A 17,665-nucleotide genomic window follows, 5' to 3' on the forward strand; every position below is an offset into this window, starting at 1 on the left:
GCATATTTTAGCTTAATGCTTCTCTTACTGCCAATAATTAAGCCTTAGTAGAGGCATTGCAACATTTTAGAATGGGGGGAAAAACTGCACAAAAGCCACGAAAGAAGCAACCCATTAGTGTCGGGTGTGGAGCCAAGGGGAAGGGTGTGTGGCCCTCAGGGAAATCCCTCCCCTACAACAAACACACAAGTTCATTTGAAACTGACCCATCTTCAAGAGCTGTATGGCCAAAGCTGCATCGCCTTCACAATTCATTGGTAGAGGTAGGAGCTACATTCCCAAGTAAGGCGCGATCAAAAGTCGTATCTACTTGGCTTTGTCCGTGTTGCACTTTCCACTGCTATTATCGAGGTCTCTCTCTCCCCCGCCTCCCCACCCCGCGCCTTTTTGTCTGCTAGGAACCGGTATGAACACAGAGGGGCTGGTATCGTCATGAGGGACTTTTGAGTGGGAATGATAGGCGTTGTAGTGCTGCGCGACATATCTGAAGGGGAAGCTTTCATGAGGAACTAATATTGGGCGGAAGAGGTGGGTTTTACGCAGTTTCACTTTCGCTCCCGGCAGTCTGCTACAGGCCCGGAGAGGGGAGCCCCCAGTTCGTGGGGCCATGCGGGGACAGCGGCTGCTGTTGCTGCTGTTGCGGGTGGAGGTTGCGCTCTGCGTGGCGGGTAAGGAGCCTTCGCTCTCTCCTCTTTCCCCTGGCAATCCCCTACAGTTCGGCCCTGGGTGCCCAGCTGGGGCCTCCCGCCGCTGTCTCTGTGCTTGGAGCACGCCTCTGGACTGGTCATGGTGGGCCACCACGGACCGAGGCCCATGCAACGGCGGGCAGTGGGGCTTCCTCCGGCAGGAACGGGCGGTGCGAGCACGCGCCCCACAAAGGGGGCAGAGAGCGAGCTGAAGGCGGTGCGGTGCGAGAGAAGGGTGGGTCTCCTTCCCAGGGGAAGGCAAGAGGATGCAGCTTTCACTGGATGCTTGGACCGCAACGGAGGCGCCCCCCCCCCACGGAGGTGCTTTTGACAGCCCCCCCCGCTTTCTGTGAATCATTGCCCATGGGGAAACAGAGGACAGAATTGAGTTAGATGAAGTTATTTATGAAGCTATTTGCAATTTTTTTTGTCCATACCAGTTAAAGGATAAAATCCTACTGTGCTGATACCCTTGAACACTGATATTGTTGGTACTGGTCAACATTCACTACTTGGTATTATAATTTTCAAAACAAAAGAAGTAATTGTAGTTCATTAAATAGAAAATAGAGAACAATCAATGCAGTGTGGACACATTCTCCTTTGTATTGCAGCTGCATGTTATCAGGTATCCCGGGTGCCATTGGAGATAGACTGCAAAGACTGGAAGGTGTTTTTGTGTGAGGACATACCACAACAAAGGAATTCCTATGACTGTGGAATACACATAGTTTTAAGTGCATACACAACCATATCTGGGGAGGAATGCAGCACCATTGTAAGTAAGACAGCAAGGTCTTGGATAGGGATACAGGTGGGCATGCATCAGAATTGTGCCTGCAAGAAAGGAAAGTCAAGGAAAAGAGTTCTCATCTATACCAAAATGCATTAAAATTACTAATAATATCTTCAGCTGTCGAGGTTGTGGTGGCACCATTGTCGACATATCTATTACAGTTCACAGACGAACAGGAAAGTAGATGGTCTACATGTCCCCAAGCTTCCTGCAAAGGAAACATTGGACAAGGTGACACAATGTTTTTCTGTTGCATTTGCAGGACGGTGGTTCCCAAACTTTTTCAGGTAACCACCCCCTTGGTTCCACAAACTCATGCCCAGTGCCCCCTGTCCTACACTATAAAAATCATTATTCAGAATAGCGGTTTTCAACAACCCACTAAGGAAGATAATAAGAATAAAATTCAAAACAGTAACAATTAATTGAATATGTATTCAAAATCCAATTACATTTTTTTAGTTTATTCAATTAAACATAATTGATGAACTTGATCCAGTGATATCATCTTTTCAAAGTCTGATAGTCATTTAGCAAGAATATTAGATATCACATTTAGGAACTAGGGTAGAGTACCTCACTATTCTGTAAATTCTTAATGTGATGAACTGATACCAGTTTCCCAATGTCTGGTTTAAAGTCACTTAACATGAGTCTTAAATCACCACATTTAGTAATCTGGAGTTGATTTCTTTGCATGGAGAGAAATAGGCAGACCACGCTAAAACCATATTCCACCAAATATGATGCTGGAAATGCAACCAGAAGCTTCTGAACCACACTCCATAGTGCAGGACAGCGATCAGAAATTTCCTTCTGTCTTAAACACAATTCTGTCTTAAACTTTGGCTTCAGCTCAATGTCATTCTGTAGCTCAACTGGCCCCTTTAAATGGGAAGCACCTGTCTCAGGCTTGCCGAGGGAGGGAGGGAAAATAGAGCGAACGCCTCTGTTTTGCAGCCAGCATGGCGGGGCACACCAAGCAGGGTATGTCTCTTCATTAGCGTTTTGGTGCTTTTGAAACATTTCAATTCACTGTTAAAAGGACTTTTCTTAAACTGTATTAATACATGTGTGGATTCTTCCCCTATATGGCTTGGGACCAAACTACCTTATCCCATAAAAATGTCCCTGGGTTTTAAGATCTTCTGGAGAGGCGCTTCTCAGAAAAGACCACCTCAAGTGCCCCCGTGCCACCCCTTTGCCTCTTAACGCCCCCCTATGCAATCCCACTGCCCCCAAGGGGGCGGTACCACCCACTTTGGGAACCACTGATGTAGCATGTCTGGGACATAAAGTGGTTCCATTGCCAGACTACTACATTTGCAAACAGTGCAATCCATAAAGATATCTTACAGTGGCATGCATGTAGGGGTTCCTACACTGTGCTCATGGAGTGATACAAGGGCAACAGGGACTAAAAAGACAGACTCGAGATAAGACAAACTGTGCTACAGGAGGGGGGTTGTTAGTAAAAGTTATGAAAATTGTAGGTGTTATGCATTTCTCTGTTTAAAAATCAATACAGATTTTTTTCAGAAACAATGTAAAAAAGTCAAGCTCCTTTCCCTCCCCCTCAGCTTGTCTGTGCTTTTACGTTGTTTATTTATTTCAAATATTTTTATACTGATTTTTGAGGCAAACTCCTCTTCAATGCATTTAACAAAACTAAATTTTAAAATGCTAATACAAAATATAATTAACTAACTTTTAAATTCCCTTCTTCACATTCACCTTTCATGCTCCAGCCTTGCTCTCTAAACAACTCCCACTCCTACAAGTACCGATGCCCTGTGCATGTGGGGAACTGCTGCTGCATCCGTCTTACGGGAAAGCTGGGGTGCTGCCATGGCAGTCGGTAGTCAAACGAAGAGATACTGAACAGGCTGCGGCACCGGGACCAAGCTGAGAGTGGGATGGAACCCACAGGTGAACCCTGAGCCACAGTTCGAGAATCACTGTCATAGAACGCTTCTGTGCTACTTGCCCGTGCCGTCCCTTTTCTTTTTTGGACACTTATATCCCACCTAATCATTGAAAAAAAAAAGATGTGATATATAGCAGATATACACTCAATCAAAGCTGTGCAAAAAAAGCCCATGGAGGGCAAAGAATGAAATAGACAGAAAAATTAAATAAAATTATAATGGAAACAATGTAGCTGAACTTAGCTTAGATGACTAAGGCCACAGCTAGACCTAAGGTTTATCCTGGGATCATCCGGGGTTCACCCCTGCCTGAGCACTGGATCCCCTGTGTGTCACCTAGGTGAACAGGTTTGACCCCTGGACGATCCAGGGATAAACCTTAGGTCTAGCTAGGGCCTAAGAATCCAGGAATAAAATAAAGTCTCCAGCAAATGTCTAAAACAAGTGACTAAAGTGGGAAAGCACTTTGCTCAATAGGTAGAGTTTTCAATTACAATGATTCTTTGCAAGGTTGCAGAGGCTGCTGCATTGTCCCATGTCTCCCTATGGGCAGGTATATTGACCCTGCAGTGAGATACTGTTCAATGTTTCCCAACGAGCAAGAATGGCTTTCCTTCGGGATATACTCTCCTATGGATCCTGGTGGGAAAGTGCTTTGCAATGGATCCCTATGGGCAAGTATGGTTTCTCTATGGACAATTCTGTCCTATGGATCCCTATGGGCAAACGCTTTGCAATGGATCCCTATGGGCAAGTATGGTTTCCCTATGGACAATTCTGTCCTATGGATCCCTATGGGCAAACACTTTACAATGGATCCCTATGGGCAAGTATGGTTTTCCTATGGACAATTCTGTCCTATGGATCCCTATGGGCAAACACTTTACAATGGATCCCTATGGGCAAGTATGGTTTTCCTATGGACAATTCTGTCCTATGGATCCCTATGGGCAAACACTTTACAATGGATCCCTATGGGCAAGTATGGTTTTCCTATGGACAATTCTGTCCTATGGATCCCTATGGGCAAACACTTTGCAATGGATCCCTATGGGCGAGTATGGTTTCCCTATGGACAATTCTGTTCTATGGATTCCTATGGACAAGTGTTTTGCAATGGACCTCTCATTTGGATTACTGCAATGCATTATACATGGGGTTGCCTTTGAAAATGATCCGGAAGCTTCAGCTGGTACAAAACAGGGCGGCCCGTTTACTAACAGGGACTGGCCGGTGAGATCACATTACGCCAGTCCTTTTAAAACTTCATTGGCTGCCAGTCCAGGTCCAGGTCCGGGCCCGATTCAAAGTGCTGGTATTGACATTTAAAACCCTAAATGGTTTGGGGCCAGGTTATTTGAAGGAACGCCTCCTCCCACATGTACCTGCCCGGTCCTTAAGATCATCTACAGGGGCCCTTCTCCGTGAGACCCTGCCAAAGGAAGTGAGGCATGTGGCTACTAGGAGGAGGGCTTTCTCCGCTGTGGCACCCCGGTTGTGGAATGAGCTCCCTAGAAAGGTCCACCTGGCGTCTACACTGTACTCCTTTCGTCACCAGCTGAAGACCTTTTTATTCTCTCAGTATTTTAACACTTAATTTTAACTTAAATTTAAATTATACTGTTTTAACTAAGTATTTTAATTTTATATCAATTTTGCTGCGTGGTTTTTATCCTGGATGTGCTTTTTATACTGTATTTTGTATTTGTGCTTTTAACCTGTTGGTTGTTTTATTATGGTTTTAATTTTTGTGAACTGCTCAGAGAGCTTCAGCTATTGGGCGGTATAAAAATGTAATATATAAATAAATGGATCCCTATGAGCAAGTATGATTTACCTATGGACAATTCTGCCCTACGGATCCCTATGGGCAAACACTTTGCAATGGATCCGTATGGGCAAGTATGGTTTCTCTATGGACAATTCTGTCCTAAGGATCCCTATGGGCAAACGCTTTGCAATGGATCCCTATGGGCAAGTATGGTTTCCCTATGGAAAATTCTGTCCTATGGATCCCTACGGGCAAACGCTTTGCAATGGATCCCTATTGTCAAGTATGGTTTCTCTATAGGCAAGTACGGTTTCCCTATGGGCAAGTACTGTCCTTTGTTTTAGTACGTCCCTTTTTTATCTCCCCCTCACAGCATTTTTCCTGCTCCATTCTCCAAAGCTGCCATTTCTCCTCCCTCCTTCCCCCCACTCCAGGGAATATACAGGCATGGGCAAATAACAGCTTTAGGGGACAATGTAGGTAGGAAATACAGCACTGGGGAAGGGGTTGAACATCCCATCTGTTTCAAAGATGGGTTTGTTGCAAATGAGGAATGCAGTATTATATAAAAATAAAACTTTTATTGCCTCAAACAAACATAGCTTCTAACTAACTTCTCTCCAGCCCTGACTGCCTCCTGAGAGTGCTGAGTCACTGACTGCTGTGTCACCTCCTGATTGGGCGAGTATTCCTTCAATCAAAGTCTGTGTCCCTGACTTCCTCTTCCATCTGACTTCCTGTGTGTCTCACTTAGTTCTACCTATTGGTACATCTTTCCTTTTTTTATTTTAACCAACAATACGTTACAACTCCCATTTACCCCCCAAAAAAGTTAAACATAGTCTTGTAGATGGTGTGGCGTCTGTACCAGGCAACCTGCTCGAGTTCTTACTTGTTTTGCTATAGGAGATGTAGTTTCTCTGGGGTAATAAGCGGTATCATGGGTATCCCTAGGATGTGAGGACATTTCTACTATCTCCCCAGTCTCTCTGGCAGGGGATTCCGAATGACCTCTTGCCTGGAGGCCAGACTGTGAAGTGGGTGCTCTCTCCTCCTGGAATTGCTGTTCTTGGTCGTGGTTCTGCACACCTGCATTTGATACTAGTTGGCTGCTCCTCCGCAGATGTCTACGGTTTCTTCTGAAGACTTGACCCTCTGGTGTCACCACCTCAAATGACCGTGTGTTCACTTGCCTTTGTACTTCTGCCTTTCGCCATTCCTTGTTCTCTTGCCCTGCTGGCTGAATCCAGACTTGCTCACCACTGTGTAGATCAGGTAGATCTTTGGCCGACTTATTATAATAATGGGCCTGTCTAGATTTTTGTTCTGCTATAGAGTCAGCTCGTCTGTTATGGATTTCTGGCTGCAGCAAATTTCCTCGCATTGGAAGTAAGGTCTTAGTTCTTCGACCCATGGGACTCTGAGCTGGACTCGCATCCAAGCCTTGTGATGGGGTGTTCCTGTGGTCTAAGACAGCTAGATATGGATCTGTCCCAGCTTTCTTGGCTTTGACCAAAATACACTTTGCTGTCTTGACAGCTGACTCAGCTTTCCCATTGCTCTGGGGATAGGCCGGTGACGATGTCTGATGATCAAATTCCCACTGTGCTCTGAAGGCCCTAAATTCTTCAGACACAAACTGAGGGCCATTGTCTGAAAATAAAACATCGGGTATTCCATAACGGGCAAAGTGTCCTTTAAGCTTTCTGATAATTTTTCGAGATCGGGTATCTAGCAAGGAGTCTTATCTCCCAGAAATTGGAATAGTAGTCCACCGTTATGAGGTAGTCTTTGTCTTGCAACTTGAATAAGTCTACTCCTACCTTTTCCCAAGGCCTCCTTGGAATCTCATGTGGGTGGAGTGTTTTTTTTTTTGCTGTCTGTCACCTATAGAATTGCAGATCTCACATTGTGCCATGTAAGTTTTCAGCTGATCATTCATGCCAGGCCAATATTTATTTATTTATTTATTTATTTATTACATTTCTATACCGCCCAATAGCCGGAGCTCTCTGGGCGGTTCACATATACGCAATATACGCATTCTCTCGCTCTCCTCAGACAGCTCTCAATTCCCATATGTGAGGAGTGTATCCTTTTCATTATGTCCAAGTGCATTGCCTCTGGGATGATAGCTCTGTTTGCCCTAAAGAGAATTCCATCTTGCACACTGAGCTCCTCTCTCATTGAGAAATAGGGTGTAGCTTCCACTGGTAGCTGATGTTTGGTCTCTGGCCAACCATCCAGGACAATGCGTTTAACTATCTGTAAGTTGGTATCCTGCTCTGTGCCTTCCTGTATTGCTTGTAGGCGTGGCCGTGAAATGGGTAGATATTGCAGCATATTTATTGACTCTATGTCCTTTTCAACTGAACCATCTTCACTGGGCTCTGAGAGATATGCTCTGCTTAATGTGTCTGCCATTACCAGGTGCTTGCCTGGATGATATTGGATCTGTACATCATACTTTTGCAATCTCATCAACATCCTTTGAAGCCTCTTTGGGGCACTCAATAATGGTTTCCGCACAATGGTTTCCAGTGGCTTGTGGTCAGATTGGACATGTACTGTCTGTCCAAAAGTGAGCTGGTGGAAGCGTTCCATCCCAAAAAGGACAGCTAACAGTTCTTTTTCAATTTGTGCATAACCTCTCTCTGTTTCTGACAGTGCTCTACTGGCAAAAGCAATTGGTTGTTGTTTTTGTAAAAGGGCCGCTCCAAGCCCCTTTTGTGAGGCATCACATTGTAGGACTAGCTGTTCCCCTGGGCTGTAGTACTTCAGTACAGGGGTCTTAGATATAGTATCCTTAATTTTATGAAATGCTTGCTGATGACTCTCTGACCATTCCCATTCTACTTCTTTGTGTGTCAACTGTCTGAGTGGCTCACAGTCAGCTGCTAACCCTTTATAAAACTTCACCAGGTAGTTTACCATGCCTAAGAATCGTTGCACACCTTTCACATCCTCGGGTCGTGGCATCTCTCGGATTGCCTTAACTTTTCCAGGGTCCACCTTCAACCCATCTGCAGTCAGCAGGTGCCAATGTAAGGTACTTCTTTCAGTCTTAATCTGGCCTTATCCTGATTCAATTTGATGTTCCTCTCTCTGCACCTCTCCAGAAAATGGCACAACTTTTTGTCATGATCCCTTGTTGCTTCTATTATCATATCTCCTTCTCCCACAATTAGGATATCATCTGCTATTATCTTCAGGCCTGGGATGTTCTCTAGCTCTTGATTTAACCTGCGTTGAAACATTTCTGGGGCAGGGCTGATGCCCATTGGCATTCGTAACCAGCGGTATCTGCCAAAAGGGGTTGCAAATGTGGTCAGGTGGCTAGATTCCTTATCCAGTTCTATGTGCCAAAATCCATTTTTCACATCAAACACTGAAAAAATCTTGGCTCGTGATAGGTCACATAGAACATCGTCAATGGTTGGCAGGGGATAATGACTGCGTTTTAATGCCTTATTTAAAGGTTTAGGGTCAATACAAATACGGAGTTTTCCAGAGGGTTTCCGTACAATGACCAAGCTGCTGATCCATTCTGTGCTAGTCTCTACTGGAGCAATTATGCCTTTGCTTTGAAGGCTTGCTAGTTCCTTCTTCAGTGGTTCTGCCAGTGCCATAGGAACTCTCCTTTTAGGGATCTTTACTGGTTCTACTGAAGGATTTACCTCAAGTTTCAATTTCCCTGCCAAATGTCCTTCCCCTTCAAAAACATCCCCAAAATCTTTCAGTATTTTCTCCATAGTCCAAATCCTGGACTGGTTCTGCTCACTGGCTTGTACAGCATTCAGGATGTTCTAATGTTGCACGTGAATCAATTGCATAGCTTGGACTGCTTTGCTTCCTAGCAGTGGTCTGCGGGCATTCCCTTCCACGATGATGAACTCTAAGCGATAGAGTCTATTATTCTTTGGATTGCGAATCTTTAGCCTGCACTTCCCCACAGGTTTCAGGGTACTGCTATTGTACATAATGAGCAATTGGCCACATGGTTCCAGATCTGTTTTCCTGTCTATTAGAGCTAATGGCAGCACATTGCAGGTGGCTCCACAATCCAGTTGGAAACGAACTGGGTGTTTGTTCAACAACATAGTGACAAACAATGCAGTGGGGTAGGTTACCTTCTTCCCTGTATTCCCCACTATGTGGACATCATGATTCACTGGACCCAAAGTGAGGCTTAAAACATCCTCACAGTTTTCAGACTCATCGCTTTAATTCTGTATTGTTCTCACAGCCAGCCTATTAGGTTTCTTCTCACTCTTGCACTGACTTTGGAAATGGTTGGGTTTGCCACAACCTTTACACTTCTGTCCATATGCTGGGCACCTTTCTTTTCTCTTTTCGTGTTGTTTCCCACAGAACATACACTGTATTTTAGGCAGTCGTCTCTGAGGCTGCTGGCCCTGCTCATTATACGGACTTGACTGGTGTTGGACTGCATGCACCTGCACCTCATGGGTGCCTTCTAATGTCCTAAGCCTCTCTTTAGTAGCTTCAGCTGCCCTAGCAATCTCCAAACAACGAGTCAGTGTTAAATCTGGCTCCCGCAACAGCCTCTCACGGAGATGTTGGTCTGCGGTCCCACAGACAATTCTGTCTCTGATGAGGGAGTCTGTGATAGCCCCAAAATTACAGGTTGTTGCCAAAGTCCTTAGTGCAGTAACATAAGCATCCAGTCTCTCTTCAGACCCCTGCTGCCTCATAAAGAATTGATATCGTTCCATTGTTTCATTTTGTTTAGGTATGCAGTAATCATCCAGCCCTTTTACTAGCTGTTGCAGAGTAGAAGTAGTACTAAACCCAAGAGTTTTGCATATCTCTCGCCCTTTTTCTCCAATCAGATAATATAATAACTTTACCTTTTGCTTTTCTTCCTCTTTTGTGAAGGCAAGATCCAGGTACAATTCAAACTCCTCTTTCCAGTTCTGCCAAGCTTGAGCCAGATTAGGCCCAGTGAAATCCAGTGATGGGGGGGGCTTTCAAACCTCGCTCCATAATGCAAAATCTCAAGCTGTTTTGTTGTTGTTGTAAATGGGTCCTGTTAGACTTCTGACACCATGTTTCAAAGATGGGTTTGTTGCAAATGAGGAATGCAGTATTATATAAAAATAAAACTTTTATTGCCTCAAACAAACATAGCTTCTAACTAACTTCTCTCCAGCCCTGACTGCCTCCTGAGAGTGCTGAGTCACTGACTGCTGTGTCACCTCCTGATTGGGCGAGTATTCCTTCAATCAAAGTCTGTGTCCCTGACTTCCTCTTCCATCTGACTTCCTGTGGGTCTCACTTAGTTCTACCTATTGATACACCATCTCCACCAGTTCCCCTGATCCTGCAGTGAATTTGAAACTTAAAAAAAAAAAAAAAGTGCAGGTGCTCCCATTGCAAATTCCCCAGTGTCTCCTGCAGTTTGGCCCTAAGTCCACCATTCTAGCCACTACTCCACACTGATCATCTTCTTTGGCCACCCCCCAAATGAGATTGAATCCTGTGCAAAGCAAGGACCCAGTCCAGAGAATTGGGATTTATGAGACTTTCATTAGTTGTGATGAACAAGCAAACCAAGGTAGCCACAGTGGCTGCATTGGTTTACTCTCTGACTTGTTCTCATATAAAACAGCAAATAGATCTTATTTTAACATCAAATTTTAACATCAAAGGTGAGGTGAGCTCAACCCAGTTTACCTTTTTGAGAACTATTGGATATTTATGGCATTGAAATGCACATTGAGCCCCGAGAAGGCAAGGAACAGAAAATGTTTTAGTCTAGAGACAAATTGGGCATAACAGTATCCTTCATGTATTTGTCTCACCAGATTATGCATTACAGCTATGTCTTGCCTTCTACATTTTTTTAAAAAAAATTCTCAATTCCATTAAGGGTGACCACTTCTCTGGAAAAACCAACAACTATTGTTTATTTTGCAATAATCTAAGAAGCGATGCTGTGGTCACAAAGGGGACCACATTCTCCGGATGCAAAATGGTTTATTCACAAGAAGCCCAATGCATCTGGGCCTGTTTCTTATTTTGAGGCCTTCTTCAGGGGGCTGTAACAATAATAAAATACAAATTGGACAACACATGTAATAACACTTATTTTCAAAGTAGGTTAAGCAAACATATTGTCTATGCCTATATATTACTATTAAAAAAACCAGCCTTATAATTCTGACACATTGCCACCAGGTTTTGTAGATATATATTGATCTGCACAAATCAGGCACAGTGTGAAGTTTAACAAGCAAATTCCTACTTCCAGCAAAAAGATAGTCTCCTGTCTACGTCAACACTGGAATCTTTCTTAAACTGTTATCCCCCTTTTTTTCTTTTTTCTTTTTTAGCTCTGCCAGGTATTCCCATCTTGTGTGTTAAGTTTATCCAGTGCCCAAAATTTCACATCTGTATAGGAATGTTGTTCTGTTAAAACCACCAAACTATTGCTTATTTGATTGAAGAGAAGATTTGCTGCCAGCTTTATTATTATTATTATTATTATTATTATTATTATTATTATTTATATAGCACCATCAGTGTACATGGTGCTGTACAGAGTAAAACAATAAAATAGCAAACCCCTGCTACATAGGCTTACATTCTAATAGAATCATAATAATAAAACAATAAGAAGGGGTTGAGAATGCACCAAACAAGCACAGGGTAGAGTAAAACTTAACAGTATAAAAGTAAGATCAAAATCAAGTTTTAAAAGCTTTAGAAAAAAGAAAAGTTTTTAGTTGAGCTTTAAAAACTGTGATTGAACTTGTAGTTCGCAAATGTCCTGGAAGAGTGTTCCAGGCATAAGGGGCAGTGGAAGAAAATGGACTAAGCCGAGCAAGGGAAGTAGAGACCCTTGGGCAGGTAAGAAACATGGCATCTGAAGAGTGAAGAGCACAAGCGGGGCAATAGTGTGAGATGAGAGAGGAAAGATAGGAAGGAGCTAGACTGTGAAAAGCTTTGTAGGTCAACAGGAGCAGTTTATATTGGATTCTGAGGTGAATTGTAAGCCAGTGAAGAGATTTCAGAAGTGGAGTAACGTGGTCAGAGCAGCGAGCCAAGAAGATGATCTTAGCAGCAGAGTGGTGAACAAAAACCAACGAACTGATGTGAAAATAAGGAAGGCCAGTGAGAAGGTTACAGTAGTCCAACCGAGAAATAACCAATGCATGAACAAGAGTCTTGGCAGAAGAGACAGACAAAAATGATATAGCTTTAAACAGCCTAACAAGTGATACTATGGTAAAATGGCAAGAATAAACAGATAAAGTTTGCCTAACAGTGTGAGCATTCACCGCCCTCTTTTCCGCCCACTTTTCATGGCAGTTGCTAACGTAGTTTAAGCACCATGGGAGAAAGGAGAGGAGGTATGACTGCACAGTAGTGGCCTACGTAGCATCTCAGTGGTTGCGCTCGCCACATGAAGGGTGAGTTACCTGTACACTCCAGACACATATTGAGCCCCATATCACCAAGAGTTCAACCACTTATCCCAGAGAAGTGATAAGTGGTTGAACTCAGCTAGGGCCTATAGACGACCAGCTCCCATACATTTTTGTGGCCTTATGGAACATTCTGAAGAGGCTTTCCCTGGCATAAGTGCTCATCTTCTGATCAGGTCTGCAACCTTTACAGGCATGTGTCTCCCCAGAAGTAAATTGCACTGAGTTTATCCTCAGAAGGATTAATCTCTCCTAGGTGTGCCCTCCTTGCAGCACCAACATAGATTTGAGGGGTGGGGAGCTGGTTTGCTGTGGTGTGAAGGAATCCTGTCTCTCTCTTTAGGCTTCCTGTCCATGTTATTGCCAATCTCGAGTGTTTGTACATTGTGTTGGGTATCCAGGAAAAATTAGGGAATTTGCTGGCCTACCGCCCATACCCTGTGGGTGCAACTCAGCTAGCTTCCAAGAGAAAAGAGAAAAGATGATGTATCTGCATAGAAAGGGAATAGATAGAGAGGACCTCCAAGCCTCCTAGACTGTGTTCTGATATGTGCTGACCTTCCTTCCAATCTTAGAGTTGCTGAGCTCAATTTCTACTTCCTCTTTCTTCATGCTCTTGTCTCTCAGAGAGGAGAGATCTCTTTTAGTCTTCCTCCGACTTTAGTTGGGAACCCTTCTATGCAACATGGACTTCCTCCAACTGAATGCAAGCTTTTGACCCATAGTCTCCAGGGTGATTTATCCAGGTGCCCCTTCAGCTAGGACTCCATACGGCTCAGCACTTATCAGATTCTTACTTTTCTGCTAACAGTAAACTTCTCCTTGAGAGAGTGGGTGGAACTCGCATCTTTAAAAGAGGTGGTAAAAGAGTCCACTCCTAAAGAAACCTAACCTGATCCCGGAAAATGTTAACAACTACAGGACGTTGCCAATACCTCCTTCATTGGCAAGATACCCTTTGTGCTGCATTTTATGGTTTTAATGGTTATGAACCACAGCAATTAAAGCTTTGGCAGTCAGGAAAAGTAATAAATAAATATTCCCAAACTCTCATAGATTGCTCCCCACTTCTTCAACCAAATAGTCTGTTTGAAAGTATTCAAGAATTGTGTTCTCCCCTTTTGCAACAACATCTCTCTGTCGGGAGTCTTTCAATGTGATTTTATTGTAATAGTTTTATTGTGATGTTTTTGTGTGGCCATCTTTTCTCTGCACAATGTTTATTTATTTATTTATTTATTACATTTTTATACCGCCCAATAGCCGAAGCTCTCTGTTCATCTCCCCTCCCCCATTTCAATGAATAGAATTAATCCTACTTCAGAATACAACGGTCAACTTATTTTCCTTTTTTGTATTTATTTGATTATAGATTGCAACCCTCAGTACCTCAAAGTTGGCATTGAAGGAAAAGAAATAGTTCTGCCACTAGTAGTTAATGGCAGTGCAGATATAATTTACTGGAAGAAAAACGAAGACATAGTGGCTGAATGGAGTAAAGGAGATAGTGCTTTTTTGAAGGACAGTGTAAAGAATGAGCTTACTTCTCATACTTTGATTATCAGAAACCTGTTACAGAATGATTCTGGAATATACAAAGCAGAAGCCCAAGTTAATTCTGAAATCCAGTACACACATTTCTGTCTGAAAATATTAGATGGTAAGTAGCAATGTGAAATATTAATAGTAAATATTTGTTCAAGGATACAAACCTGAACAAGCAAAAATCAAACCATGGTTTCTGATCCTGGCTTGTTTAAATAAATCAGTGGTTCCCAACCTTTATGGGCCTATGGGCAGAAAGTGTCCTATGCGCCACCACAAAATGGCTGCTTTGGGGGGCAGTCTTAAAAGAGCCCCTTGAATAATATTTTTATTGAAACAGCTTGGATAATTTACATATATCAGTCAATCCATTTTGTTTCTAGAACCTTACAAAACAAAAATAATAAAAATAATAAAAATGTGTAATATAAGCAATATTATAGTGATATATGTGGATATCTATCCCGTCCGAGGGTGAAATCAGAGACCTTCCATCTCCAACTCAACTACCTCGTCGGTCTCCCTCTCCTCAGGACACAGCTGACGCTGTTTCATTACCGTCTATACCTCCTGCTCAACCGGCTAACCCTCATAGACAGGCAGCAAGGCCCCGTGAGCCTGAGCCATCGCAAGTGTGGCCCGAACCTTACCACTGGGATAGATACTCACCAAGGTCGACATCAAGGCATCACTCACCGGTACCCTACCGTGAGCATTACAGCTGCCACTATACCTATTGTAGCCGATCTCGTTCTCCCCATGATTGGGACAGATACTCCGACTATCGGTACTACCGCTCTCGTCGTGACTATTCCCCATGCTCTTCGAGAGATAGATACTCCTACTACGATAGGCCAGACTATCGACACCCTACACAGGATCCACCACAGCAGGAAAGACGTCCTCCAGTTCCACCATGCTCGACGTCGCTCCTGCCACTTCCTCCACCTCAAACGGAGACCTATTTACCTATCTTGCCTAGACAACCATCTCATACCTCCGCAGAGGGATACGACTCAGAATCCTCTTCGACATCGACACCGACTCCTTCTATGCCCTCGCCTGACGAACGCATCAGTACCAAAGAACGTGCATCCCCATCTGAAGAAATGGGATCCTTTACTGAGCAAATACTCCATATGGCTACAGCATCAAGAACAAATTCAGGATCCGTTCTTTGATGCCGTTTTTACAGACGCTTCAGCACCGGTTGAAATCCCCTTTTCACCGCTACTGCTTCAATCAGTCAAACAGACTTGGACCTCACCCTCGCTAATGTCGCCACCTTCTCATAAGTTAGAATCCATGTACAAAGTGCAACCTAAGGATGTCAATTTTCTGTTTGCCCATCCTAAACCAAATTCTATCATCTATCATCACACTCTAGATCCCAAAAAGCTCACGCTTCTCCTACTGATAAAGAGGGATGCAGATTAGACTTCATGGGACGTCGCTCCTATTCTGCCACCACCCTGGGTCTAAAAATCACCAATTACCAGGCACTTATGTCACGGTACCAACTTTTTTTATGGGACAAAGTTGGGTCCCTTTGCGACTATTTGCCCGACGACCAAAGAGAACTTGCACGAGCTTTTCAGTCTCAAGCATCTCGACTGTCAAAACTTCAAATTAATTCGACTCGTCACCAAGCAGACTGCTACTCCAAATTAATGACCGGAGCCATAGCTCTTCGATGCCATGCTTGGCTTCGATCAACTACCCTCACTCCAGAAGTCCGCTCCTGTATCGAAGATCTCCCCTTCGACGGAGAGGGTCTTTTCAACGCCAAAACAGATGAACAATTGGATACAGTCCAAAAAGCTCGCAACACAGCAAAGAAGATGGGATTAACCCCACAACAACAACAGCAACCCCAAAGGCCTCGCCGCTGGTTTTGTCAACAACAACACTACACCCAAAGATATTCTTTTGACAAATTCGCTAAACCCCAAGCATCACAACATCTCCAGAAAAAATCGGGCACCCCGGCATCGAAATTTCGACCCCAAAAGAAAACTGACACCTTTACCAAATGTCGTTTTTGACGCCATGCTGCAATCCCAACATCTCCTTTTCCTAAACCATCTTCCACCTTTTTATCATGCCTGGGAAAACATCACCTCAGATTCCTGGGTCCTAGATATTATTCAACACGGCTACAGAATCGAATTCCATACCTTCCCCCCCTCGGCACCGTACATTACACTATTCCCTCAGAAACACTACTCCAAGAAACTCAAACCCTTCTTCACAAAGGTGCAATCGAGAGAGTCCCCGACGATCACCTCACCGAAGGATTCTTCTCTCGGTACTTCATGGTCCCGAAGAGAGACGGAGGCCTCAGACCCATATTGGAGCTAAAGGGAGTAAACCATTTCATCCAACCCAAAAAATTCAAAATGACAACTCTACAATCCATCCTCCAACACTTAAGAAAAGATGTATGGTTCGTGGTCATCAACCTAAAAGATGCATATTTCTGTCCGGGAAAGCTGCCAATAGACCAGCTAATTGAACGGAGATACAGACGTGGGCAGCGTGCCCAGACAAACTCCAAGAATTCAGCCACAAACTCAGCAACACACGCTGGAATTTGTCTTTATCTGTGCTATGAAATAACACAGTTCCCTCTTTAATGTCAGAGTATAAGACGTTTTAAACATAAGCAAAGTCCAGTTCAGTTCCAAAAGTCAAGGGCTTACGAGAGGTAGAGAGAGTCCAAAAAGCAATCCAGAGGTCCAGGGATAGGAGCAGGTCACGAATTCCAAGCCGGTCCAAAGTTCAATCAGGATACAAGGTCAACACAAGCCGAAACAGGAAGCAAGAGCTTTCGCCAGGATGCTCAGTTAATCTCTGGCAAGTTCTTGTTGCTTCCCAGCTCTCTAAATACCCCTCCCTGGCAGCTACAGGTGTTCCCTATTGAGTTGGCGTCTAGTATAAATACGCAGAGATCTGCGCCGGGCCTCCTTTTCCGCCCTATGATGTCTAAACAACTGTGCAGGTAAGTTTGTTGTTTCTCCCTCTGTGTCTTCTGAATTGGCCAAGCTCCCTGCTGGTTTAATCACCGGCACACTGGTACTTGGCTCTGCTTCCCCTTCATTCTCTGAGTTGGCCCCACTCCCAGCTGGCACCAGTTCAGCAGCCGTGACACTAGCCTCTGCCTGTACAGGTTCTGTTTCCTCCTCCTCTGAGTCCATCCCCAGCAACTCCTCAGAGGGCCTAACAATTTCCACATATCGATCAACTCCTACCGCCATTTCCTCCGTTTTGCCATAGGAAATGAAGCGTTCCAATTCTCTGTTCTTCCCTTTGGTCTTGCCACAGCCCCCAGGGTCTTCACTAAGTGTATGGCCGTAGTTTGTGCCCATCTCCGCGCCATGTCAGTCGAGGTTTACCCATACCTAGACGATTGGCTCCTCGTATCAGACTCAAAATCCAACCTTCTCAGCAGCATCTCCCTTACCCTCAACACGCTCTCCCAGCTCGGC

The 17,665-nt window shown here is 44.1% G+C and overlaps 1 protein-coding gene across 6 annotated transcripts in view; it reads left to right on the forward strand.

The window, feature by feature from the left end:
* The first annotated feature begins 474 nt into the window (after positions 1 to 474).
* LOC134400519 (uncharacterized) overlaps positions 475 to 17,665 on the forward strand; it is a 72,070-nt gene continuing 54,879 nt past the window's right edge. For 3 of the 6 annotated variants that reach the window (XM_063128883.1, XM_063128882.1, XM_063128887.1), the window contains exons 1-2: positions 570 to 668; positions 14,005 to 14,292. In XM_063128883.1, the coding sequence (XP_062984953.1) occupies positions 608 to 668; positions 14,005 to 14,292 (349 nt within the window). In that variant the 5' untranslated portion in view covers positions 570 to 607. Of the gene's footprint in view, positions 529 to 569; positions 669 to 1,300; positions 1,465 to 3,230; positions 3,412 to 14,004; positions 14,293 to 17,665 lie in introns of those variants that run through there. The other 3 variants (XM_063128886.1, XM_063128884.1, XM_063128885.1) reach the window with 3 other exon arrangements.

This window comes from Elgaria multicarinata, chromosome 6, assembly GCF_023053635.1.
Source record: "Elgaria multicarinata webbii isolate HBS135686 ecotype San Diego chromosome 6, rElgMul1.1.pri, whole genome shotgun sequence".
Classification (NCBI taxonomy): Eukaryota; Metazoa; Chordata; class Lepidosauria; order Squamata; family Anguidae; genus Elgaria; species Elgaria multicarinata.